The sequence below is a fragment of the Larus michahellis genome, chromosome 1, assembly GCF_964199755.1.
Source record: "Larus michahellis chromosome 1, bLarMic1.1, whole genome shotgun sequence".
Lineage (NCBI taxonomy): Eukaryota > Metazoa > Chordata > Aves > Charadriiformes > Laridae > Larus > Larus michahellis.
Genome location: NC_133896.1, coordinates 93,401,159 through 93,421,911, shown reverse-complemented (window position 1 = coordinate 93,421,911; position 20,753 = coordinate 93,401,159). Strand labels below are relative to the sequence as shown.

Sequence of the window (20,753 nt, the reverse complement as noted above, 5' to 3'; positions counted from 1 at the left end):
ACCATGTAGTTTTAAGAAAATGACTCTTTGGATCTTACCTGCCTTGTCAGCACCTAAGTAATTTTAAAGGTATTTATCAGCCAAAACCTAGAATATTTAGAGTATATCTACCCATCCTGTACATTTTAATTTAAAACACATGTTTTCTTGTACGCTCCAACCAACCAGTTGCATTGACTGTGCAAATATGAGTGAAGTGTATGTAACATTCTGCATGAGCTCTGCTTCATTTAATTTGTGCACTTAACAAGTGTTTTTAAAAAAAAAATCTACAGTAAGGAATGTGTGGCTAAATGACACAGAACTCCCCTTTGTTTGTTGCCCGTTAAGACCTTGCACTCGTTTTAGAAATATTTCCTCTCTTGAGATAACACGCTGCATGCGTTAGTTACCTGGTTTAGGTTCCAGTTACTCCTCGCCTGCCAGGGGCGACAGGAACTGGCCATTCATTACTGCGAGCAGCAGGTATCATGAATGGGAGGGACCGTGAATGGAGACGGCTGCAGCACCCATCTTCCAGCGATCAGTCTGTGACCGGGAACGCTGCTTCCCCTCGTTTGCTGCAGTTATCTCAGTACTACAGCATTGTATTGAGCTACTAAGTATTGTTTTAGAACAACATTTCCATTTCATGTCTGTAAGCACGTGTACAGTTCACTCTGTGCGCTGCCTGAAATGCTGTGGACAAAGCCCAACACCTCCACGGACGGTGTCTACTCCAGAGTTGCTTATCTGCTGTACAGAAGCCAGCAATGGCACACACACAGGACAAAATGACGAGGACCATGCAGCTACGTAGCTCTCTTCTGCACTTCAGGCTTGGAACAGCTCTGACTTTACAGCACCAGGTTCCAGGAGGGAAGGAAACAGCAGCATAATCTGTTATCAGGCTGCATCCATCTCCAGGGATAGAGATGGGAAAGATTTAGCAAGTTTTGTCTAGTTTGTTTCCTTGCCTTGAACAAGAATAATACAAAGTTATCCCCTAAAGGAAAAAAATCTCATGCACCAATGAGTACATTCTGTGGAGGAGGATATCCCATTTTTAATGGATTGTTTCAGATTCATCACATACTGTCCTATGAGTGGATGCGGCACACCCTTCAACCTTCATGAAGCTTCAGCCTTCCAAAAAAAAAAAAAAAGCAAAAGCATTTCTCTAGAATCTCACGACCACCAGAGAAATCCCCTGAGACCTTCACGTTTGACTCTTCCTGCAGCTCAGCTAGGGAAGAGCAACCTCACAGCCCCGCCGCACATCTGACATTAATGTCAAATGCACGGGCGCACATCCACTTCCCAGCTTTCGCCAGAACCGCTACGCCCGTGCCACGCTCCCTCCCCGCCGCCTCCCTCCGGCCTGCCTGGCCTCCCGTGTTTCCCGAGGCCCCGTGGCTATGTGCCACCAAGGGGACCCAGCCCTGCTCGACACCCTCCCTGTCACACAGCAGGGCGTCTGTCAGCGCTTGACTCCCCGCCTGCCAGGGTTCCAGTTTCTCGCCGGCCCCTCTGCGAGAAGGGAACGGCTCCCGCCGCCCTTGACAAGACTTTTTACCTCAGGGGCGGCTGCCGTTGGCCCGCCCGCGCGCCCCCGCAACGCCCCGGCGTCGAGGGGCTGCAACCGCCCCCGCGCGCCGCCCGCAGCCGGCGGCGATTGGCCGGGAGGGAGAGAGGGAGGGAGGGGGCGGAGACCGGCGGGCTCAAGGCCCGGCGGCGCTCCCGGCGGGCCCCGCGCCGTTTCCCGCCGCCGCGTCGCTATGGCAACGCCGTGAGGCGGGCGGCCCGGCCTGGCGCCGTCATGGCGGAGCCCAGCGCGGCGGTGAGTGACCCGGGGGGGTGTCGCTCTGGGCCCTCCCCGCCGCACGGCGCTGAAGCTCCGTTTCTTTCCTTCTCTCTAGGAGCAGCGCTGGCTGCAGGCAGCTGGCGATTTCGCCCGCCGAGCGCTCCCGGCCCGCGAGGGGCCTGGCAGGCCGGAGCCGCCGCCGCTGGACGCCGTGCTGCGGTGCCTGCGCAGCGCGGGTGGCGGGGACCTGCCGCTCGGCTACAGGTGACTGCGGGGAAGAGAGAAGGGGAGGGGAGGCGAGAGGAGGGGCGGAGAGGGATGAGGGGACCGGTGTGTATGTGTGTCCCTTTGGGCCCTGTGCGCGCCCTCCTCCCTTGCGCATGCGCGGTATCTTCCGGCGGAGACGCCCGTCCCATCGCGTTCCACCCTGCAGGGCCCGGCCGCAGTCACGGGCCGGTGGAGCAGAGCTGGCGGGGACCTCCCGGGAGCTCAGCATGGCTGCTGTAGCAGCAACAGCAGCAGCAGCAGCAGCAGCAGCTGCCGCCGCCAAGCGAGCGCCGCTGGTTCATGTGCGAGATGCCTGCCCCGGATGCTGGGTGTGGGTGGGATGTTGTCGAAGACGGGTAACCGCATGCGTTTTCTTGGCTTCGATGCGCCCCCGATCGCTGTTGCGGTATGATTAAGCACCGTATCCGCCAGTCTGCGGTAGGTAGAGTGTGTAACCAAAGTAGGGCATCTCGCTGAGAGCAAGCTGCTGCACTGCACGGCGTTTGCACGGCAGCTTCCCAGCTGGATCCTGCTAGTGTGCTAAGGAGGCTGTTCCTGGGCGTGGTATCCGAGGCTGTTGGCCACCTGAGGTCAGTCTCCGAGCGTGCACTCTAACAAAGGTGGAATCCAGGATGGTGTGGTCCATGTTTTAGTTGATAAAAGGCTTTTGGGTGCTTATAATTGTGAAAAACACGCAACTTGCTGAGAGAGCTGGATTGGAAGGTTTGGCTTATCTGGATCTGTTTCTCTCTTGCTCCAATTTATGGTGTGAGAATGCCTGTTAAAACCCCTGGCACAGCTGGTTTTGGGACAAAGGTCAACTGGAATTGATTAGGGACTTGCGGCCTTTAATTTTATACTAATAGTTTATAAATGTAGATGGTTGGTCTTTCACACCAGATAAACTGATCTCATCTAAGCCATATTTTTTCTATAGACTACATTTTGCAATGTTTAAACCAGAGTTTGGTTTATATTCAGGAGAATTCATAGAGAAGAGTTGAAAGTAGTTGATATTTCTTTTGTATGGCTGATGGTCTGTTTGTGAGCAACATACTATGTATACAGCTAGCCATCAAGCCCTGGAGCACAGAAGAGGGCCTGTTTAGTGCTCTGTATGTGATAACCAGGATCCAGCGCACTGCTGTAGTTTTGGTTTCTCCCAAGAAGCAGTCAGCACATACAACAAAAACACAAGCAGCGCTGTGTTGTCCTTGTAGATCATAGATACCAGTGTTATTCCTGGCACTGCTCTGTCTCCGAGGATGGAGCAGTTTGCTTATGTCCTTTTCATCTAATCCTCCCCTGTTCAGATTCCTGCTGAATACATAAGTATCTGCATAAATTTATCTTGTGTGATTAATTTTTTTTTTTTTTTATAAATACTATTTATAGCTAATTCAGACCCATCACTTGTCTAGACTGGTTTCTGGCTTTGAACCTTTGATACCTAACTAATCAAGTGAAACTCTTCAAATTCATACTCTCTGAATTTGATTATGTCCTGCTACTAAGCAAGTGGGTGTTGTGAACAGAGCTCTAGTTTCACAACCTAAAATTGTCAGTGAACCTTATTGGAAACAAGTACCAAAATCGCTGGCTGGAGACCAGTTTGTATTCGCTCTTTCGGTGTTGATGTTAGCATGGACAGAGGACGTTCCTTAATTCTGTAGCATAGAGAGCCAGGATGTAAACAACAATGATGAGTGCTGCCATGATCATATAAACACTGGAAAGGCTTAGAATCTACTGAGGATGCTGCCTTGTTTTCCCATATTCAGTGCCGTGGTCAGTCTAAGCATGATAGATGCTAAACTGCAAACAGCTTCACAAGTGGTTGATTTGATGTTACATCTCCTTCTCCCCCTCTCCCCAGAGCCAGGAGAGTTAGATGGAAAGATTGAGGGATAGCTTGGCTGTGTTACTGTAAGTGAAGGCCCAGTTCAAGATTACTGGCTTGCTGTCTCTCAAATTTGTATTGTGTGAGCTATCCACATGAGAGAATTTGTTCCAAAACTGTCATGATCTTCATCTAGAAGTTGTTCAGCCTTGCTTTTACTACATTTCAGCACTTTTTAGCGCTGGTTGATGAAATAAGCGTGTATTCGAACCTGTGTTTGTTACTGACATGTAGAACTGTGTTGCTCAGTTGTTGAGGTTTTCTCACAGAGTCTCCCATTCAAGCTAAAAGTCATGGAATGGTTAGAGTTGGAAGGGACCTTAAAGATCATCTAGTTCCAACCCCCCTGCCATGGGCAGGGACACCTCCCACTAGACCAGGCTGCTCAAAGCCCCATCCAGCCTGGCCTTGAATGCTTCCAGGGATGGGGCATCCACAGCTTCTCTGGGCAACCTGTTCCAGTGTCTCACCACCCTTACATTAAAGAATTTCTTCTTAATATCTAATCTAAAGCTCCCCTCTTTCTGTTTAAAACCATTACACCTCATCCTATCACTACACTCCCTGATAAAAAGTCTCTCCCCATCTTTCCTGTAGGCTCTTTTTAGGTACTGAAAGACCACCATAAAGTCTCCCTGGAGCCTTCTGTTCTCCAGGCTGAACAACCCTAACTCTCTCAGCCTGTCTTCATAGGAGAGGTGCTCCAGCCCTGTGATTATCTTCATAACCCTCCTCTGAACCCACTCTAACAGGTCCATGTCCTTCTTACATTGGGGGCCCCAGAGCTGCATGCAGAGGGGTCTCATGAGAGCAGAGTAAATGTCTGAACTAGTAGCTGTTCTCCCTCTCACCTCCCCCGACATTTTATCAACTCTCAATTATTTATATTTTTTTTCCCAAGTGTCCCGCATGCCTGCTCAGGTAACCATAGTAGCAAAGGGTGTCTGTTTTCAGAGAGGGTGCTCAAGCAGAACACGTTGCCTGAGCTGAGAGAGATCCTTAAATGCCAGTGAATTAGTTGATTCTTGCCATGTGGTATCATCAGACCACGCCAACAGCTAAGGCTCTTCTGATTTAGCCAAGCTTTATCCACTGCAGTGATCAGTGCAATTCCCAAACTTTGCAGACTGAGTTTTTTCTATAGTCTTGCTTTGCTTTTCTTTCCAGTTTCATCTCCATTGCTGACCTACAACGCCAGCAGTGCATGCCATGCTGCAGCCACCTGACCTGGAGCACTAATGAGTTTAAAGAATGGACTCATCAAGGCCAAGGTGTTTTACCCATGCAGAGCGCTTTGCCAAGGGCTTATCTGATCTTGGTTGGCTATTTAACAGATGGAAGGCAAGAGGACAAAGAGAAGTTGGTAGATGGTTGCCTATACTTGAAAGACAATACTGGGATCATTCCATGTGAGGTATGTCCTCAGTCTGAGGAATTCTGCGTTTATTTCCACTTCGGGAGCAATATCGTAGACCACCAGGGGCTTCAGATGGTCTGCTGAAGTCTGTAGTGAGGGAAATGATGCATGTATGTAACAGGCAGGAAAACGGCAAGCTCAGATCCCAGGAAGATGATAGAACATGTAAAATTTGTCATTGCTAGGAGGGCAAACACCGAATGTGCTGGCCTGGAAAATGAGGCAGCCTAATATACAGTTCTGTTAAATTCTCAACAGTATGAGGTGTCCTGGGAGATCTGGAGGTCATAGCACTACCATCTATTTGTTGAACTCCAACTAGTGGAGCAGAAATAACTTTCTGGAGAGTTGTACTGGGTGTTCAGTGATGCATTGATGACATACTGTCAGGAAATAATAGCTTGTGCGACAGTGGTACTGAATTAAAAGCCTTCTGAAGGTCGTAGCATGGAGAGCCTAGATAAAAGGTAACCCCTAGAGTGGGTGATGAGAAAGCACTGAGGTTGAGGTTCCCAAGGAGGTGAAGACTAGGAAAAAGTTGTACAGGTATGAACTTCTAACTGAAAACACAGGGGAAAAGAAAGCAGGTGAGAATTGTAGAAAAATCATCTGAAAATAACTAAGTGTTGCAGTGAATTAATTATCACCTTGCTGTGAGGGTGTGACTGTAACTCAGGAAATGCTAGCTGTAGAGCTCAGCAAATCTGTTCCAGATCTGCATCTGGAAGGACAGAAGCTCTCCATGCAAGATAGGAGAGTGGGCAGAAGACACTGCTCTCATTTAGTAATGAAGCCCACTCATTTAGTAATGAAGCCCAGCAGTAGAACAAGAGTTTGTGATGTGCATACAAAGGTAAATTAGTCACGAACATTGCAAGTAATGCTGAGAAAACATACTGTAGTTCATCTCAAGCTTCTATCTCTATCTTTTGTCTTAGCTCCTGCATTTTGAACTTGAGTGGCTGGAGTCACTGTTCCTCTTCCCAAGCTGGTCATATATACCACAGACAGACCAGAGCGCAGCAGGGTACGTGGAAATCCTGGTGGATCCGGTGCCAGTAAATCTCCCAGAGGAAGTACCTGACAGCATTCCAGTCACCTATCCAGCATCAGCTGAGCCACTGCTTACCTCCAGGTAAACACCTCGCGTGCTCAACTCTATCGTAGCTCTGTTGCTGTGGTTTCCCAGGTACCATGAAGAGAGCTTGGCTTAGGAAGAGTCAAATTCTCTTTCTGCCTCAGGTGAAAGCATAACGGTGGGCAGTGGAAGTAAAAGTTATACAATAAAGCCACTTTTGATTAATCAGCTGGTTTCTAGGACTTTACTGCAAGTTTTTATTCTGTATTTCGACAAAATAAGACAAATTGTAATTATTTCTGGATGTATTTTGATACTACACAAAGGACGTAAGGATAAAGTATGATTCAGCTTTCACGGAGGCTAAAATTCACTCTTGATTACCACAACTTTTTTTTTTTTTTTGAACCTACAGTGAACCAAAAATATTATTGAAAGTAATTCTAAATTCTAATGTGAAATTAATGTACACCACTGGTCAGGTTCCGAAGGGGGCCTACAAGAAAGCTGGAGAGGGACTTTTTACAAGGACATGTGGCAATAGTATGAGGGGTGATGGCTTCAAACTGGAAGAGGGTAGATTTAGATTAGATATCAGGAAGAAATTTTTCACTATGACGGTGGTGAGACACTGGAAGAGGTTGCTCAGGGAAGTGGTGGATGCCCCATCCCTGGAAGTGTTCAAGACCAGGCTGGATGGGGCTTTGAGCAACCTGGTCTAGTGGGAGGTGTCCCTGTCCACAGCAAGGGGGTTGGGGGGTTGGAACTACATGATCTTTAGGGTCCCTTCCAGCCCAAACCTTTCTATGATTCTTATCAGATTGCTGAGATAAAGGTGCCAGCTAAATGTCTGCTGATAAGTGTGACTGTTGTCCTTGGTGGAAATAATACTTACAGTATGTGAAAATGTAGCTGGTGGAATTGCAAATCTTACTGAAATTAATAATTTCAAGTTGTGCTAGATCGTGCTTTATCTTCTTGAGTAGAGAATTCTTGGTGTAATTCAGTAAGAATTAAATGTAACTAGTCAGGCTGCTTTAGTTTCTTTTTAGTTTTCTTTTGTTTTAATTGAGTTTATCTGCTTGTGAGAAAGTTTAAGCTTAAGGGATTTAGCTCAACAGACCTTTCTAAAGAGACAACTATTTCTATATTTAATTTACACTCTCAGGCTTTTAACATAAAGCTCCTCTGCTATTCCCTGGTACCTGATCAATTTTCTATGCTCTTTCTTTAAAAATTTTACCAATAAAGTGCTGGTACATGTGCGTGTGGACGTCCTGGTGTTTCTTTTAAAAAAAGTCATAAAGTTGGATAATTGTCTATATGTTTTAGAATCAAGAATGTGTTTGTTTAAAGTGGGATGGTTATATTCAAGTCTGGTAGGAGTTAAAATGAAACTGACACATGAAATTACATTTGTTTGTTTGAAATGAATTATTTTTTTTTCACTTTTTGAAATGAAAGTTTGAAATGACAAACAGAAATGACTGAAGAAATGTCACCTCTCTCTCCTCTCATCTGCTTTCAGTTTTGCTGCTCTTTCACCCTGTGCCAAGTTTGTTAGGAAGACTCCATTGTTGCTCTCAGGCCTCTTTTGTTTATAGGCTTGGAGCTTCTACGGTGTCACTTTCCGTGGATCTACAAAGCAAGTTCTGTTTTCTGATGAAGAATTTCTTGTGACTCTTTTTTCCTTTTGACCTGTAATTAGCTTCTTGTTTGTGGTAAAGCTTTTTATAATCTGGCTGTTGTCATGGAACACGTGAATTTGTTCAACACAACCCTGCTGTCTTCAAATATTAAGGTTTTTTAAAATATCAAAGGGATTTAGTATGTAAAAGTTAAAGTAAGAATTTTGTAGCCAAATATTGTTTTGAAAACTTCTCTGAGAGACGGTCCATATTACCTTGTTGGATCCTTTATTTCCAGAGAGTACATGCTGTATATTTGTTTATTTTGCTTTTCAGATATTTTTGAGTTATTTCATCTCCGATTCCCTTTGCCTCCTCAATTGTCCTCTAGGATTCCATGTAAGAAAAAGTCAAAGCTCACTGTGGCTGGTGAATTGGCTAGACTCGGGCCTCTCCTTTGTATTCACCAGAAGACATTCTTCTTTCTGTTTCTGAAATGCTTCACTTCAACTGTTTGGGTCCCTGTGCTGGTGCAGGTAAGTCCTTGTAATTTTGTTCATAAATTGACTGTCTGTGTATGTGCTAGTTGATTAATTTGTTGAAGCTTGCCCTTGGCTTCCCAGTTTGATTTATTCTTCCTTTTACTAGTGTTTCTCTGATTTTTTTGTTTGTTTGTTGTATTTATTTTTATTTATTCCATGCAGCCTACAATAGTCCGTGTGTGTAAGAAGTCTAGTTCTATGCCCTGCAGAAATACAGCCCTCCTCCCTCATGCAGTTGCAGTGTCCTCAAACATCTTGCAGATATAACCCTTTTGCTAAGAGTGTGAGGCAATCCTCTTGAAGGAGAAGTTTTTTTCGGTGGGGTTATCGTGCTTAGGAAGAACTCTTTCCAGTGCAGCAGATGCTGATGTCACTTTTGGTTTCTCTGCTCTAGAAGCCCAACCAGATGGCATGGCATCATGTCCTCCATTTGGGTCGCGGGTACACAATAACAGGCCTGAGTGTGTCCAGCCTGAAGAAATCTGGACAAAGGATGTTTGTCACTGGTGTTTCTTCCTGCCTTCTGCCCTACTGTGCAGAGCAGGTGAGGGAGCAGCCACTGGACAGTGCTTGGCAAGGAGAGTCCACTCAGTCATCTTCCTTTGGGACTCCTGAGCAGCTCAGTAATTCCTTGGAGCTGGGAGTTGAAGACGAGAGGCCAGGATCAATCAAAGAGTCCAAGATCATCTCATATGTGGTAAGGATTCGTAGGGTTCGCCTTCACCCACTTGTGCTCTAGGGTTTCAGCTGCTGGCCTGCAACGTCTTATTTCCATCATTAATTTATTTCCCTATTGCTCAGGCCTATGTGTCTCTTATGTTCTGGGAGTCTTTACACTCCTGTAACTTTCTGTTTGCTTTCTATTTAGGGAACTGTCACCAAAATACTCAATGTCCAAGCTGGTCTCTTTTTACTGGATAACAAAGTCTGCTTGTGCCTTGCTTACCAGCAGTTCTTGAACTCTGCACGTGGACTCCGACCAGGAGCATGTGTGGAGGTAAGCTGAGACTTACGAAGCATAAAGCATTCAGTGGAAAATACTCAGGCCCTGGGGACAGCTCATGAGTGTGTGGGTCAACAGAAGACTATGGGAACATTGGAATTATTTCAGCAAGTATCTGGAACAAAATTGGGGATCTTTCTGTCTAGGCTTGGTCATGATAATCAAAATTATTATTATTATCTGATTACTCCCTAAGGAGTCAGGTCCCTCAGGCCCATTGGATTTATAGACAATCCAGTCAAGTGACAAAGGATTTAGGGTGGGGTGATGGTTTTGGGGTGTGGTGGCAGACTAGCCATCTCCTTTCTTAAGTTGTATGTCTGTGTATCTCAGCTCATCGATGTCCACCTCCTGCAGAAGCCTCTGGTATCCTTCCCTTTCATTGTTCTTGGTGCTTGCCTGAGCAGCACTGTTGTGCTGAAGAGTTTTTCAAGGCTCAGCACCCCCTACCAGCCACCAGCTTCTTCAGGAAATCTCTACTTACAGCTGCTCTTCCGCTACAACCTTGGTATGCCACTCTACCTCTGGCTGGTGAGCCTCCTGGAGACATTTGAAGAGAGGTGAGGACAGTTCTTCTGAAGTCAGGCTATGCGTAAATGTGCTTTGTAGACTACCTGGGCGTCTTCTAGACCAAGGGTTCACAAAATTACTGGGCTTGTATACTAATAGCAGCAGCAATTGCTTCTGGTTTACCAGCCTAAGTAAGCCATTCATGTAGATTTCACATGATGTCCAGTTGCTTGTACCTTGCAGTTACTCTTATGAGAAAATCCTTTACGTTTTTCCAGTGCGTGTGCAGTAAGTCCACTGCTCTCAGGAAGCTGCAGCACTCTAGAGCATGTGCTCATGTACTTCTGCACAGGAAGTTTTGTCCTGAGGTATGGAAGCACTGTAGAGATGTGCACCTGCCAGTGTGGTTTGCGTGGCAAATCAAGGTGGGCAGTGAGGCTGAAGCTGGAAACTGCTGCTACAATCAGGTCACAACCAATATAAAGGCTCTTGTGTCCTGGCTGCTCACAGGAGCAGCAGCAGCTGATCAGCATATCGCTTTGAGGTATTCTGAGTATTGCCAGTAGTGTCAGCATTCATTTGAGAGCCTCCGTCTTAGCAGATTTTCCCACACATGCCTATCTCTGGGTCCTCCAGATGGCTTCCTGCTCTCCCTGATGACTGTGCTCTGTTCACGTGACAGCTGTGGGCCAGTTTCTGGGTTTACTTCTGGGTTCTGTTCGTGAAAGTATTTGTGTTTGTTTTGGAATAGTTATGGTTGATCAGTGTAACTGCTGCCTTGGACTTTAAAAACTAAAATGTATATATTTAATCTCAGGCAGTCAAGTAGCAGCTTACAGAATGCTGAGTCTTCCTGTGCTTTACTGACACTGTGGAATTTTTACCGTGCGTTCCAAAAAACCAGCTTCGGTCTTGCCCCAGGAATGACACTAGCTATAAGTTTTGGTTTTTATTAGCTTTTCCACTTCCTTTAAATGTGATCAGTAAGTCTTGCTACTGCTTGAAAGTTGTTCCAGTGAGTTAGTTCCTATCTCTTTTTATTTGAGTTCACTTTCTGTTATTAAGTCTTTTTTTGACTGTCAGTGTGACCACTTCTAGGCATTCAAAAGCAGTGAGCTAGACTTCTGAAAGGAAGACAACACAAGGGAAATACTGGAACAAGAGCAATCTGTGATTGTTTCTGGTTTTTGCATAATGTAAAAGAAAGCCAAGTATACCTAACATGAGTAATCCTATCAAGCTTAGCCAAAATGCAGTGTTGTCCATTTGTGCGACTTAGAGGGAGATTATTTTTGGGTGGGTTTTTTTGGCCACTTGAGTTTTGAGATTTTGCCAGTCTGTCCATGTCTGTATATTTTTCCTGTTCTTTGTCTGCTTGCCTGACATAAATCTGCATCACCCTTAAATGTTCCTTTTTTAGTAACGTCTTGTTCTTTTTGCACTCTCCTTAGTTCTTGTCGTACACAGCACATTCACTCATAGCAAGCAGAAAGAATCTCTGACTTACATGCAAAACTCACGAAGAAGCAAGGACTGCTAATGCTTCTGTCTGTCTGAATTTTTTTCAGGTTTTCTTGTTTCTTTGGGCGTCGTCGACTGTTGCTTAGCTCTACGCACCGAAACCCTGGAGCTGCTGAGAAGTTCCTTGTCCCCCTTCTGCAAGCTGTAGTGCCAGATAGAGAGAAAGCGAGAGATATTTATAATGAAATCCTAGCAAAAATACACCAGTGTCCCCTGCAGAAGGTGAGTAAATGCTCTGTGAGCTCTTTCCTGTTTGTCTGATGGGAAAAAAATTCAGCTGGTTCATTCTTTCTTTTTTTTTCGTAGTATTTGACCCTGAACCCCCCGTGCCAGGCCCCATCTCTGTCTGCAGTTTTCCGTGTGGCAGAACAGAAGAGCTGGGAAGGTTTCAGTCCATCACAGCTGCTTTCCCCCTTGGAGGCACAGCACATGGGCACCCAGGAGCTGAATCGCAGACTGTCCTGGTCCTACTGCACACTCTCAGCAGGAAGCTTCCAGCCCCGATTGGTAAGTGCCTACTTCCCTTTACTGTCTGTGCCTCGAGAGTTCCCAGTTCTCCTCATACCTTCCAGCACCCTGTCTGATGTATTGCTGTTCCTCCTGTTAGGGAATGACACTGCTTTTCTCACCTGTGGCATGTTGAACACAGGCTGAATTTGGGCTGCTGCTATGCACACTTCAATTTATGGCCTTCAAAGATGGGAAGTGTTTGGTGCTCTTTGCAGCTTTCTTTCTGTTGCAGATACTACTGGGTGTGCTGAGAGTCTCCTCCAGGAGCAGTTCCCTCCAGCTGCAGGACAAGAGCAGCACGCTTCCCTGCGTGATATCCCATAAGGATGGTAGCCCCTTTGCCCATACAGCTCTCATAGGTATGTCCCATTAAGCTAAATTTGAGAGTGCTGAGCTTTTCCTGTTCTGCCGTCCAGCTCCAAAAGAAGGAAGAGGAGACTTGGTGTGGAGATGCTGAACTGTCACTGCCTGGCCTCGTGACTGTAAAATGAGGAAATCGAGCTTGCTGTTTTTCTATTCTCTTTTTATTAGCTCAGCTCCTATCTCTGTGTTTGCAGGATCACTCTTGCAGGTGGAAAACTACCAGCTTGTAGTGGAGAGATTCCTTCAGACTGATTTTCCCTCCTGGAAGCAGCTGTCAAATCTGGAGCATGTGAGGGAGAAAAAAACCAGGCAAGTCCCTTTATTCAGTGCTTAAAAATTAAAATCTTCACTCTGCCATTCCACAGTATTTTGGACTATGATAAAGCTGCTTAGTGCCAAAGCAACTGTCCTTTGCTATTGGCAGGAAAGGAGATCTTTATCAGCAACAGACCCACCATCTCAATTTTGTTCAGAATACACTCCGCCTGGTAGCTGCCCTTTACTTCACCCTTTCCCGCTGCTCCTGCTGAATACCTGCGGGGCAGTCGCCAGCAGTGCTTTTCCCAGATGACTGCTTGTTTCAGACAGTCCCCCCTCAGGAACAGGGAGTTTCACTGCTACCATTTGTCATTTCAGTGTCTATGTGCAGTTCTACTTTGAGGATGTTCAGGTTCTCCATGCTGCTGAAGGACAAATCCAGAAAGCCCTTAGGAGAGGAAACAGCTCCTCTTTGAGGAAGAAGGACGATGACAGCTTAACATCTGAAGTGAAAACCCCAGAGGCAAAAACAATGAAACTGGAGGATCCCAAGCCAGATACTCACAGAGATGAGAACTGTCAGAAGGGCCAGAGCAGCACTAGAACAACCAGCTGTGTATCTCACCTATTCTTGGTTACCCAGAAAGAAGGTCTTATGTTACGCAATTACCAACTACCCAGAGAAGAACAGGACCTGCAGCGCAGTTTCCAGGCCACAGTGCTATGGCTGGGCAGACCTCGGCTCTGGAGCCACCACACAGAAACCGGGAATCTACCGGAGCTGGAAGAGAGCAGCTGCGATGGAAAAGAGGGCATGACACGGCAAGAAGTGAGGCAGGAGGCAGCTTTAGGGGGGGCAGCTTTGATAAGGGTGGGAGCTGGCTTCTCAAGGAGCTTGTGTGATAATTAAGGATCTAGATTCCTAATCAACGGGAGTTATTTTTGTCTTGGTTATCTTTGATGGTACTAACCTTACTTCTCAAGCAAGATGTTATTTTTGGCTTGCCTTCTTCTTGCTGTATTTTTCATTTTCTACCTTTTTCCTAACATTTCTCATCACCTTTTTTCTCTCTCTCTCTCCTCCCCTCTGCCTCCAGACACTACTGCTCTTCATGGGGAAGTCTCTACGATGGTTTCCATTTCTGCATCTGGATGGGCTGTATCGCTTCATTGTGCCCCACTGCTCGGTAAGAGAGAAATTGTCTTGCTGTTTCCTGTCAGAGACTTTTTACTGACCTGTGCGTGGGAGTCAGGGAGTCAGAGGGTCACTAAGCTCTTTTTGAGGCTTGGAATTCCCACCCATCTTGCCAAGGAACTGCTTCTGTTCTGTGTTTGGTTAAAATTTTCAGAGCTCTGAGTTCAGTGGATTTTATTTTTCTTTAAACCACCGTTCTTCAGTGGTCCTTTTTTCCTATATAGCTTTCATCTCCTTCCTTTAATAATCCACTTTCTTGCCTTGTCACTCTTCTCTCAGGACTTGGAAGTGTTTGACAAGCTCTGTTTTCCACCTGTGCCAGCGAAGTTCCTGAGTGGGTCATCCTGCCCCCTGTGCCTGCCTGTCCAAGATACCTGGCACTTACAGCATGAAACATGGATCTCCTGTCTGAGTGAGCACCAGGTACGCAGTGCCTTATTGATCTGGACTTTCACAGGGGATTTGTAGATCTCTTCAGAACTAGAACTCTCCAGAAAATTATCAATACAGAATGCCTTGTTGATGAGACCATTCTGCTCGAAGCTCCATCAGAGGCTGCTGCTGGGCTTCGCGTTTTCCTGCCTCAGGATTAATTTGGGGAAGAAGCATCAGTTGCTTGATGTGGCTCTAAGCATGCAGAGCTTGTCTTTACTGCTCTGGCTGGGGGTAGCCATAAACTACAATCCGTCTGTGTCTCCCCGCCTTTCTAGCTGGCAACCAGGTCGATGCTGAGAGGCATGAACCAGAGAATTTCCTCCATTCCAGAAGTAATTAGCAACAGGTATGTTAATCTGCCCCAAATTAGATGTGACCGTGCCTCAGGGAGTAGGTCTGCATTTGTCTTTATTGGAGACAGTACTACATTAAACAGCAATGAATTATCCACCCTAGGAATACGGTTTGCAAATCTTCCTATGTCCAAGTAATCCAGGCTGTCCCCATCCTGTTTATCAAAGTTAAAGGGGTTACGGGTGGCAAAACTTCAAAATGGTGTCCAGAAAAAGTTTGAGCTACTACTGGTGTGGACTAGGTTCCAGAGGTCTCTGCTAAATTCCTGTCAGAAATGTAAACAGGTGCATCTGGGAAAATCAGGCTGAAGGTGTAAGGTTTTTTTGTTGTTTTTTGATTGTTTTGGGGTGACTTGCTCAAAAAAATACTGGGGTTAGACGCTTTTCTGTTGAAAGCATGTTTAATCTGGGGTGATATGCATGCACGCTGAAATCTTCATCAGTGCCTTATGGTGAACTGAGGGGTTTTTGGTTGCCTTCTTTCTCTAATTAAGAAAAACAATTAGGAGTTAAGCAGGTAGAAGGCTGTAGTCTTGTCCAGCCTCTTGTCCCTTTTAACTCTGCCTCTGAAGGCAAGCTCAGGTGTTCAAGGGCAGGTTCCCCTGAAACCCATCTCAAGAAACAGCACTCCACCCTGTCCTTTGTGGCAATCTTGTAGTCAGGCCTTCTTCCACTCCCGTTGTCTTCAGGCAGGACAGAAATCCTGGTCTGCTCTCAGTTTCACAGGTTCCCTGGTTTCTTTCTCTGGTGAGATAGTGGAGAGGACTCTGTGTGCCTCTCTCAAGAATGGGAAGCCATCTGTGACTCTCGGCCTTCAAAAGCAGAAAGGTAAGATTGTGACAGCCTGTAAGGTAACAACAGTTTCATTTTTGCTTCTTTCTGTTTCGGAGAGACAGTATACTTGGCTAACTGTGCTCCTGTATCTGAGAATAGTGGAAGCATGACAGGATGTTGCATCCCATTGCCTGTCAGAGGGCTAAGAAACTGTACCCTGCATGGGGATGGGAATGGGAATACTGTACCTGGAAAACGTGTGAGGTGGAGCAGTGATAGCCTCATTGTAGTGCGAGGGAAAACACCTTTAGCAGGTCCAGCTCAGTGACAGGCTGTGCTAACCTGTGCGTGAGCTCATGGTTTGTGTGGTTCTGTGCCTCCTCAGGGAGTCTGCTAGACAGTGATCACAGCGTGAAGCTCAGCGTCTCAGTTGCTCCAGGCTCCCCTGTTGTGGTGGACATCTACATTGCTGCCGCCTATCTGCAGCATCTCTGGGGTTTGCTACCGGGAGCCAAGATCTTCTTCCAGAACTTGGAACGCAAAATCTCCAGGTACCCCTGTCTTTAGAGCCCTGATCCTGGGCCCCAGCTCTGACTTCTCTTACTGAAACCATCTCTAAGCCTTTCCTCCTGTGGACTTACCTCAGCCCTTGCCCATGCCTTCGTGTCTCCTACTCCCATGCTACAAATTATTTTCTTACCATGTTACAGAAATAAGGCCAACCCAGCCATGCCAAGAAAACCGAGAGGTTTGGTTTCTGACATCTACTCTTTCATATTGCAGATTCCATAATGTTTATTGCACGTATATTGCCACCAGCTGTGTAAGCATCGTATCTCTGCCAGCTTCTCACCTATCTTTTCCTTCAAGGTGAGTCCAGTGTCTCTTCCCACTTTACAGTGTCCCAAAAAAGGTTTCTATGTTCCGAGCTTCTCACATTCCAATTTCTTCTAGTCCTGCAGGAGAAGCCTCATCCCCCTCGCTAGTGTTTCTATCCAACTTGCAAGCTCACCTTCAACACCTGCCCCAGGCACGGATTTTATGCCACTTGTCCTGTGTACTGACTCTGTCCCTGCAATGGGTTTGCTCGCTTTGCAGCAGCATCTTCAAAGAGGTACTCAAGCTTCCACAGAGGTAACTTGTGAGGAGCCTTGCAGATTCTCTACTCTAACGCATCCTCTGCTACCATGTAGAGGAAGTAAGAGTTCCTGTCCCAATTCCAAAACCTCTTTTTCCAGTGTCTGAAAAGGATTTGTTTATTAGAAAGGGACCAAAATGGCAACTGATGAGAAGTGTGCATCTGCTGTCAGGCAGGCTGACAGCTAGGAGTGGGGATGAAGCAAGGACATGCAGGGGGAGAATCTGACTCTGTTAATGCTCTGCGTTTCCCCTGCTCACTGCTGTTGGAGTTCAGCACCTTGCAGCAGGTCACTTTTTCTCCCCGTACAAACTTTTCCCAAGGCGCTCATTGGAAAAGCGGTGAAGTTCTTTAATCCTTTGTGTACTTAATTAGGGGAGGGTTAAAAGAAGCAGTGGCCCCTCCCCTTCTCTCTCTTATGCCCAGCCATACATAGCTGTAGCTTTACTCTTTCTTCAGGGCAGGTGCACTCGACACAGTCCACCATGTCCGTCACACACAGGAGTGAGGCAAGCCAGTGCACGGTAAGCGCTGTAGAGATTGGATATGGAAAGAGGTGGGTAGGAGGGAATAAATTATACCACAGAGGGGAGAGGAAAATCAGATCAAGGACAGGATGTGGACAGAATAGCAAGGGCAGAAGTTAAAGTTGTCATGTCTTCCCAGATGTGAACAGATCTCCCTCTCTCTTTACTGAGATCCCCTGTCTGGGACATGACCCTTGTGAGGGAGGCAGGCATTGTCCTGACCTCCCTCTGCATCTTAGTCCGCCTGCTTCTCCATAGGGTGTTGGTGGAAGACGGAACGGGTGAAGCTTTTGTGCTGTGCAGGAACCAGCAAGTCGCAGCAATGCTGGGCCTGAGCCTTGTCGAGTGGGAAGCTCTGCAGAACTGCGTGCAGAGCAGAGGCAGAGTGTCCATTCAGCATGGGGAGGCTACTGGCACAGGGGTGAGTGGGTTATTCTGGTAGCGAATGCAGCGTGCTGGGCTCAAGCTTCAGCTGGACTGGATTTCCCTCTGCTGTGGGGGTTCCAGCAGCTCTGTGCCTCCCTCTGCACGTTCACTGGCAACACACCCCTTCCTTCCTTCCTCAGTGTGTAGAGGAACCTGAGGATTTTGTTGCTTGCTACCTAAGGAGCCTGTGCAGGAGTCCTCTCATCTGTCGCCCCATCCTGATGGATTTCAGGCTAGACAGGAAGCCCTCCAAGATCCTGCAGCCTGGTAAGCAAGCACTGTTGGCTTTTGTAATATTTAGCGTGGGAAGGAAGGGAGGAGCTGTCTCGGCAGGCTGGGGAAGGAAAGCCTTCACTGACCGCAAAGCAGGATCGTTGGAGGATTTCCATCGAATTATGAATTCTGTAGTGCAGACCTGAGATGTCTCTTAGCAGAACCATGGTTACAAAAATACAGAAATAATATTATAGAAGTCACTGTATACAACAATATCTTATGTTAATTTTTCTACTTTATACAGAGCATAAAAATAGTATTGAATTGTCCTTGTAGTTGTGAAAACTTGGAGCTTCTATGTTCAAATTTTATATACAGTTCCAAGAAAATATATTGGCTAAACAACCAGGATAGAATTGTTCTCAGGTGTCAGTAAGGGAGAAGGTGGGGGTTGGCGGGGGGGGGTAGTGGTGGTGGGAGAGAACGTGTTTTATTAGCATTCCCCTTTTGCCCTTCTGTCCCCAATATTAAGGTACAGGTTTATTTCTGTGGGGTGCCTCTTACACACAAAACTGTCTCTGTTTTAGAGCAAGGTTCCCCATCCTTGTATGGCAGGGGGTTCTGGCCAGCCAGAGTTACTGTGCAGACCTCTCAAATCAAGTGGGTTTTGACTTCAGACAGGACAGCAGGTAGGGTCAAGACTAGGCCTGAAACTCCTCACCACAGCCACAGAGTTTAAAGCACTGAAGAGTTTTGAATTCATGGGTGCTGATGTCTGAGTTCACGCTGACACAACTGTGAAGTTGCTGCGTTAAGGGGACATTCTTAGCTGCTTGCACTAACACTAGTGCTTGAGTGTAAGTCCAGGTGCTGCAGGGTTTGATTTGCCAAGCTCACCAGAGGATGCTCTGCTGTGGAGACGTTATCTTTTGGCTATCACGTAACACTGTCTGTAAGGCCAGGTTGCTGATAGTGATAAAAGATATAAAGCTCAGTGCATCAGCTATGTGAACAGCACATAGTTCACAGCGTTTCACAGTGTAAAATGTCTGCTTCCTCCAAGTTGGAGGGATGCTGGCCAAATGCATTCATCTACTCACATCCTGGATTCATTAATTGTGCTGTCCTTTAGGGTTTAGCGGATGCCAAGCAGCTGCTGCAAGGCCTTTCCTCCCCCAGCAACTTCTTCAGCCGTGTGCTAGAACAGAGCAGGAGCCCTGTGCTGAGTTGTTACAGGTTGTTATCTTTTCCCCTTCAGCTCCACTGCAGCTGAGAAATTTTCGGTGCGGTGAAATGGAGTTTGTGTCGCAAGTGGGACCTCGGCTGAGCCTGCTGTGCCTGAATGTGGAGGAAGTGGAACAAGGCGCCTTAAACTATCTGAACAGTGAGAGGATTAGGAGGGCATTTTGTCACTGCTGAGTGGGAGCCACTGCTTAGCATCTCTCCCAGTGGGAGAGGAAATACGGAAATACCTGCTGGGATGGGGACTTTTTTTTTAATCCCCTTTCCAGTGGGAGCACGAGCCTGTGAGCACAGGGTGAAGGGTGCGGTCAAGAAGCTGCTGTGACCTGTGGAATTCCTGAATGGTCATTCTGGACCATTGCTACCAGCGAAACTGGGCAATGTTTTGGAAGAGAGATGTTCAATACTTTGGACCTAGGGCACACAATGCGTGTATTTTATGTGGTAGTATCTACTAAATAAAGCTATTAAAATACAGTTTAAATAACACTGTATCTACTTTGGGGTTTACTTGCTATATGGGGAATGAGGCAGAACATAGATCTTTGGTTTATGAGCCAGAGCCAGGCATTTTGCAGATCATTCACTGTCTTCATGCAAAACTGTACACCTGCCACAAGGGATAGTCTTCTTAACCCAGTTGAAATTATTAAAATTATGTTTTTAAAGCATTTCCTTCCTCCAAGAAGGGAAGGGAAGTAAGTTACTGTTTGGATATTAAATCATGGTGCTAAATCACAGGGCTATATGGACATCATTTTGCAGCCTAAACAGTGGCCTGAACATTACGTGGGGCTGGTAGTGAGAGGAAGGCAGTGAGCTGGGATACAAATTCACAACCTGCTACGGGCTTGCCCATCTGTTCCTGATTAGGAAGGGGATGATTGCAATGGCATGTGCCAGTATCCGTGGTGGCACAGGAGACTAACCAATGCAACACATGGGAGATCACCATTTGAAGAGATTCCTCTCCCGTCTGCTTACAGCCATGACCAAGTATTCTGCACTTGCTTTTTGGCAAAATAACATCCAGATCCTTCATCTTATGCTGTAGGCTAGTAAATTCCACACACAATTGCTTTGCTGCCGTATTCCATGTGCAGTGCTGACAGCGTGTTTGAACAGCTACTCTGTGTTGGGGTTGGTTTGTTTGGTGTTTCCCCCCCGCCCTTCCCCCTTAGTTTGAGCTTTATGTTAAAGTTCAGGGGCTGGGTTCATTGAGTGTGTGTGAACTATCTTCCCTCCCAAGGCCAGCTGGCCGCTTCTAAGAGCAAAGGATGAGTGGCACAAGACCTGGTAGATGCCACCACTCAACAAAATTCTGAGACTCCATCCTAAAAGAGATTGCCACAATAGCTTAAAGCAAAGGTTTGCACGAGTTTTGTTTGACAGTCTTTTTTTTTCTGTAGGTGCTTTCTGGAAAATGGTAAAGATTTTGCTAAAGCTTACTCCCCACCCTTCCTTACCAAAGAAAACGAAACACAAAAAAACACCAAAATAAACTATCAGCCTGAGGAAGACAATGGCTGTAAGTGATGTAAGTTGGAGATCAAAATCTGATTTAAAAAGTGCAACTGCAAGTCCTGTAATAGTAACAAATGGTGCCACAGAAATAGATAGGAAGTGCCAGATAAGAGACTTACTTAAAAACAAAAAAGGCCATTTCA

At 46.4% G+C, this 20,753-nt stretch overlaps 1 protein-coding gene across 8 annotated transcripts; it reads left to right on the top strand.

Moving 5' to 3' along the window:
* Positions 1 to 1,671: 1,671 nt before the first annotated feature.
* Positions 1,672 to 19,573, top strand: CTC1 (CST telomere replication complex component 1). 8 transcript variants are annotated; one of them, XR_012588172.1, is made up of 24 exons: positions 1,675 to 1,819; positions 1,899 to 2,047; positions 5,118 to 5,364; positions 6,306 to 6,502; positions 8,465 to 8,609; positions 9,010 to 9,312; positions 9,484 to 9,612; positions 9,952 to 10,178; positions 11,697 to 11,871; positions 11,956 to 12,156; positions 12,392 to 12,518; positions 12,717 to 12,831; positions 13,159 to 13,609; positions 13,878 to 13,967; positions 14,255 to 14,398; positions 14,686 to 14,756; positions 15,482 to 15,591; positions 15,923 to 16,088; positions 16,321 to 16,407; positions 16,492 to 16,671; positions 17,135 to 17,199; positions 17,461 to 17,623; positions 17,769 to 17,895; positions 19,103 to 19,573. XR_012588172.1 is itself a non-coding variant. In XM_074593425.1 (24 exons), the coding sequence occupies exons 1-24, from the start codon at positions 1,799 to 1,801 to the stop codon at positions 19,261 to 19,263; spliced, it is 3,831 nt and encodes a 1,276-aa protein (XP_074449526.1). In that variant the 5' UTR covers positions 1,675 to 1,798; the 3' UTR covers positions 19,264 to 19,573. The 8 variants fall into 8 exon arrangements, 5 of the variants coding, with proteins under 5 accessions (XP_074449526.1, XP_074449527.1, XP_074449528.1 ...); XM_074593425.1 differs by having other exon boundaries at positions 16,492 to 16,651; XM_074593427.1 differs by having other exon boundaries at positions 1,693 to 1,819; positions 9,160 to 9,312; positions 16,492 to 16,651.
* Positions 19,574 to 20,753: the final 1,180 nt, after the last annotated feature.

Bases quoted from the DNA above. Each gene is read 5' to 3' on its own strand.
- CTC1 (XM_074593425.1), top strand. From the start codon at position 1,799: ATGGCGGAGCCCAGCGCGGCG. The intron at 12,157-12,391 runs GTAAGTGCCTAC...TTTCTGTTGCAG, and splicing joins GAAGCTTCCAGCCCCGATTG to ATACTACTGGGTGTGCTGAG. The intron at 16,652-17,134 runs GTACTCAAGCTT...CTCTTTCTTCAG, and splicing joins GCAGCAGCATCTTCAAAGAG to GGCAGGTGCACTCGACACAG.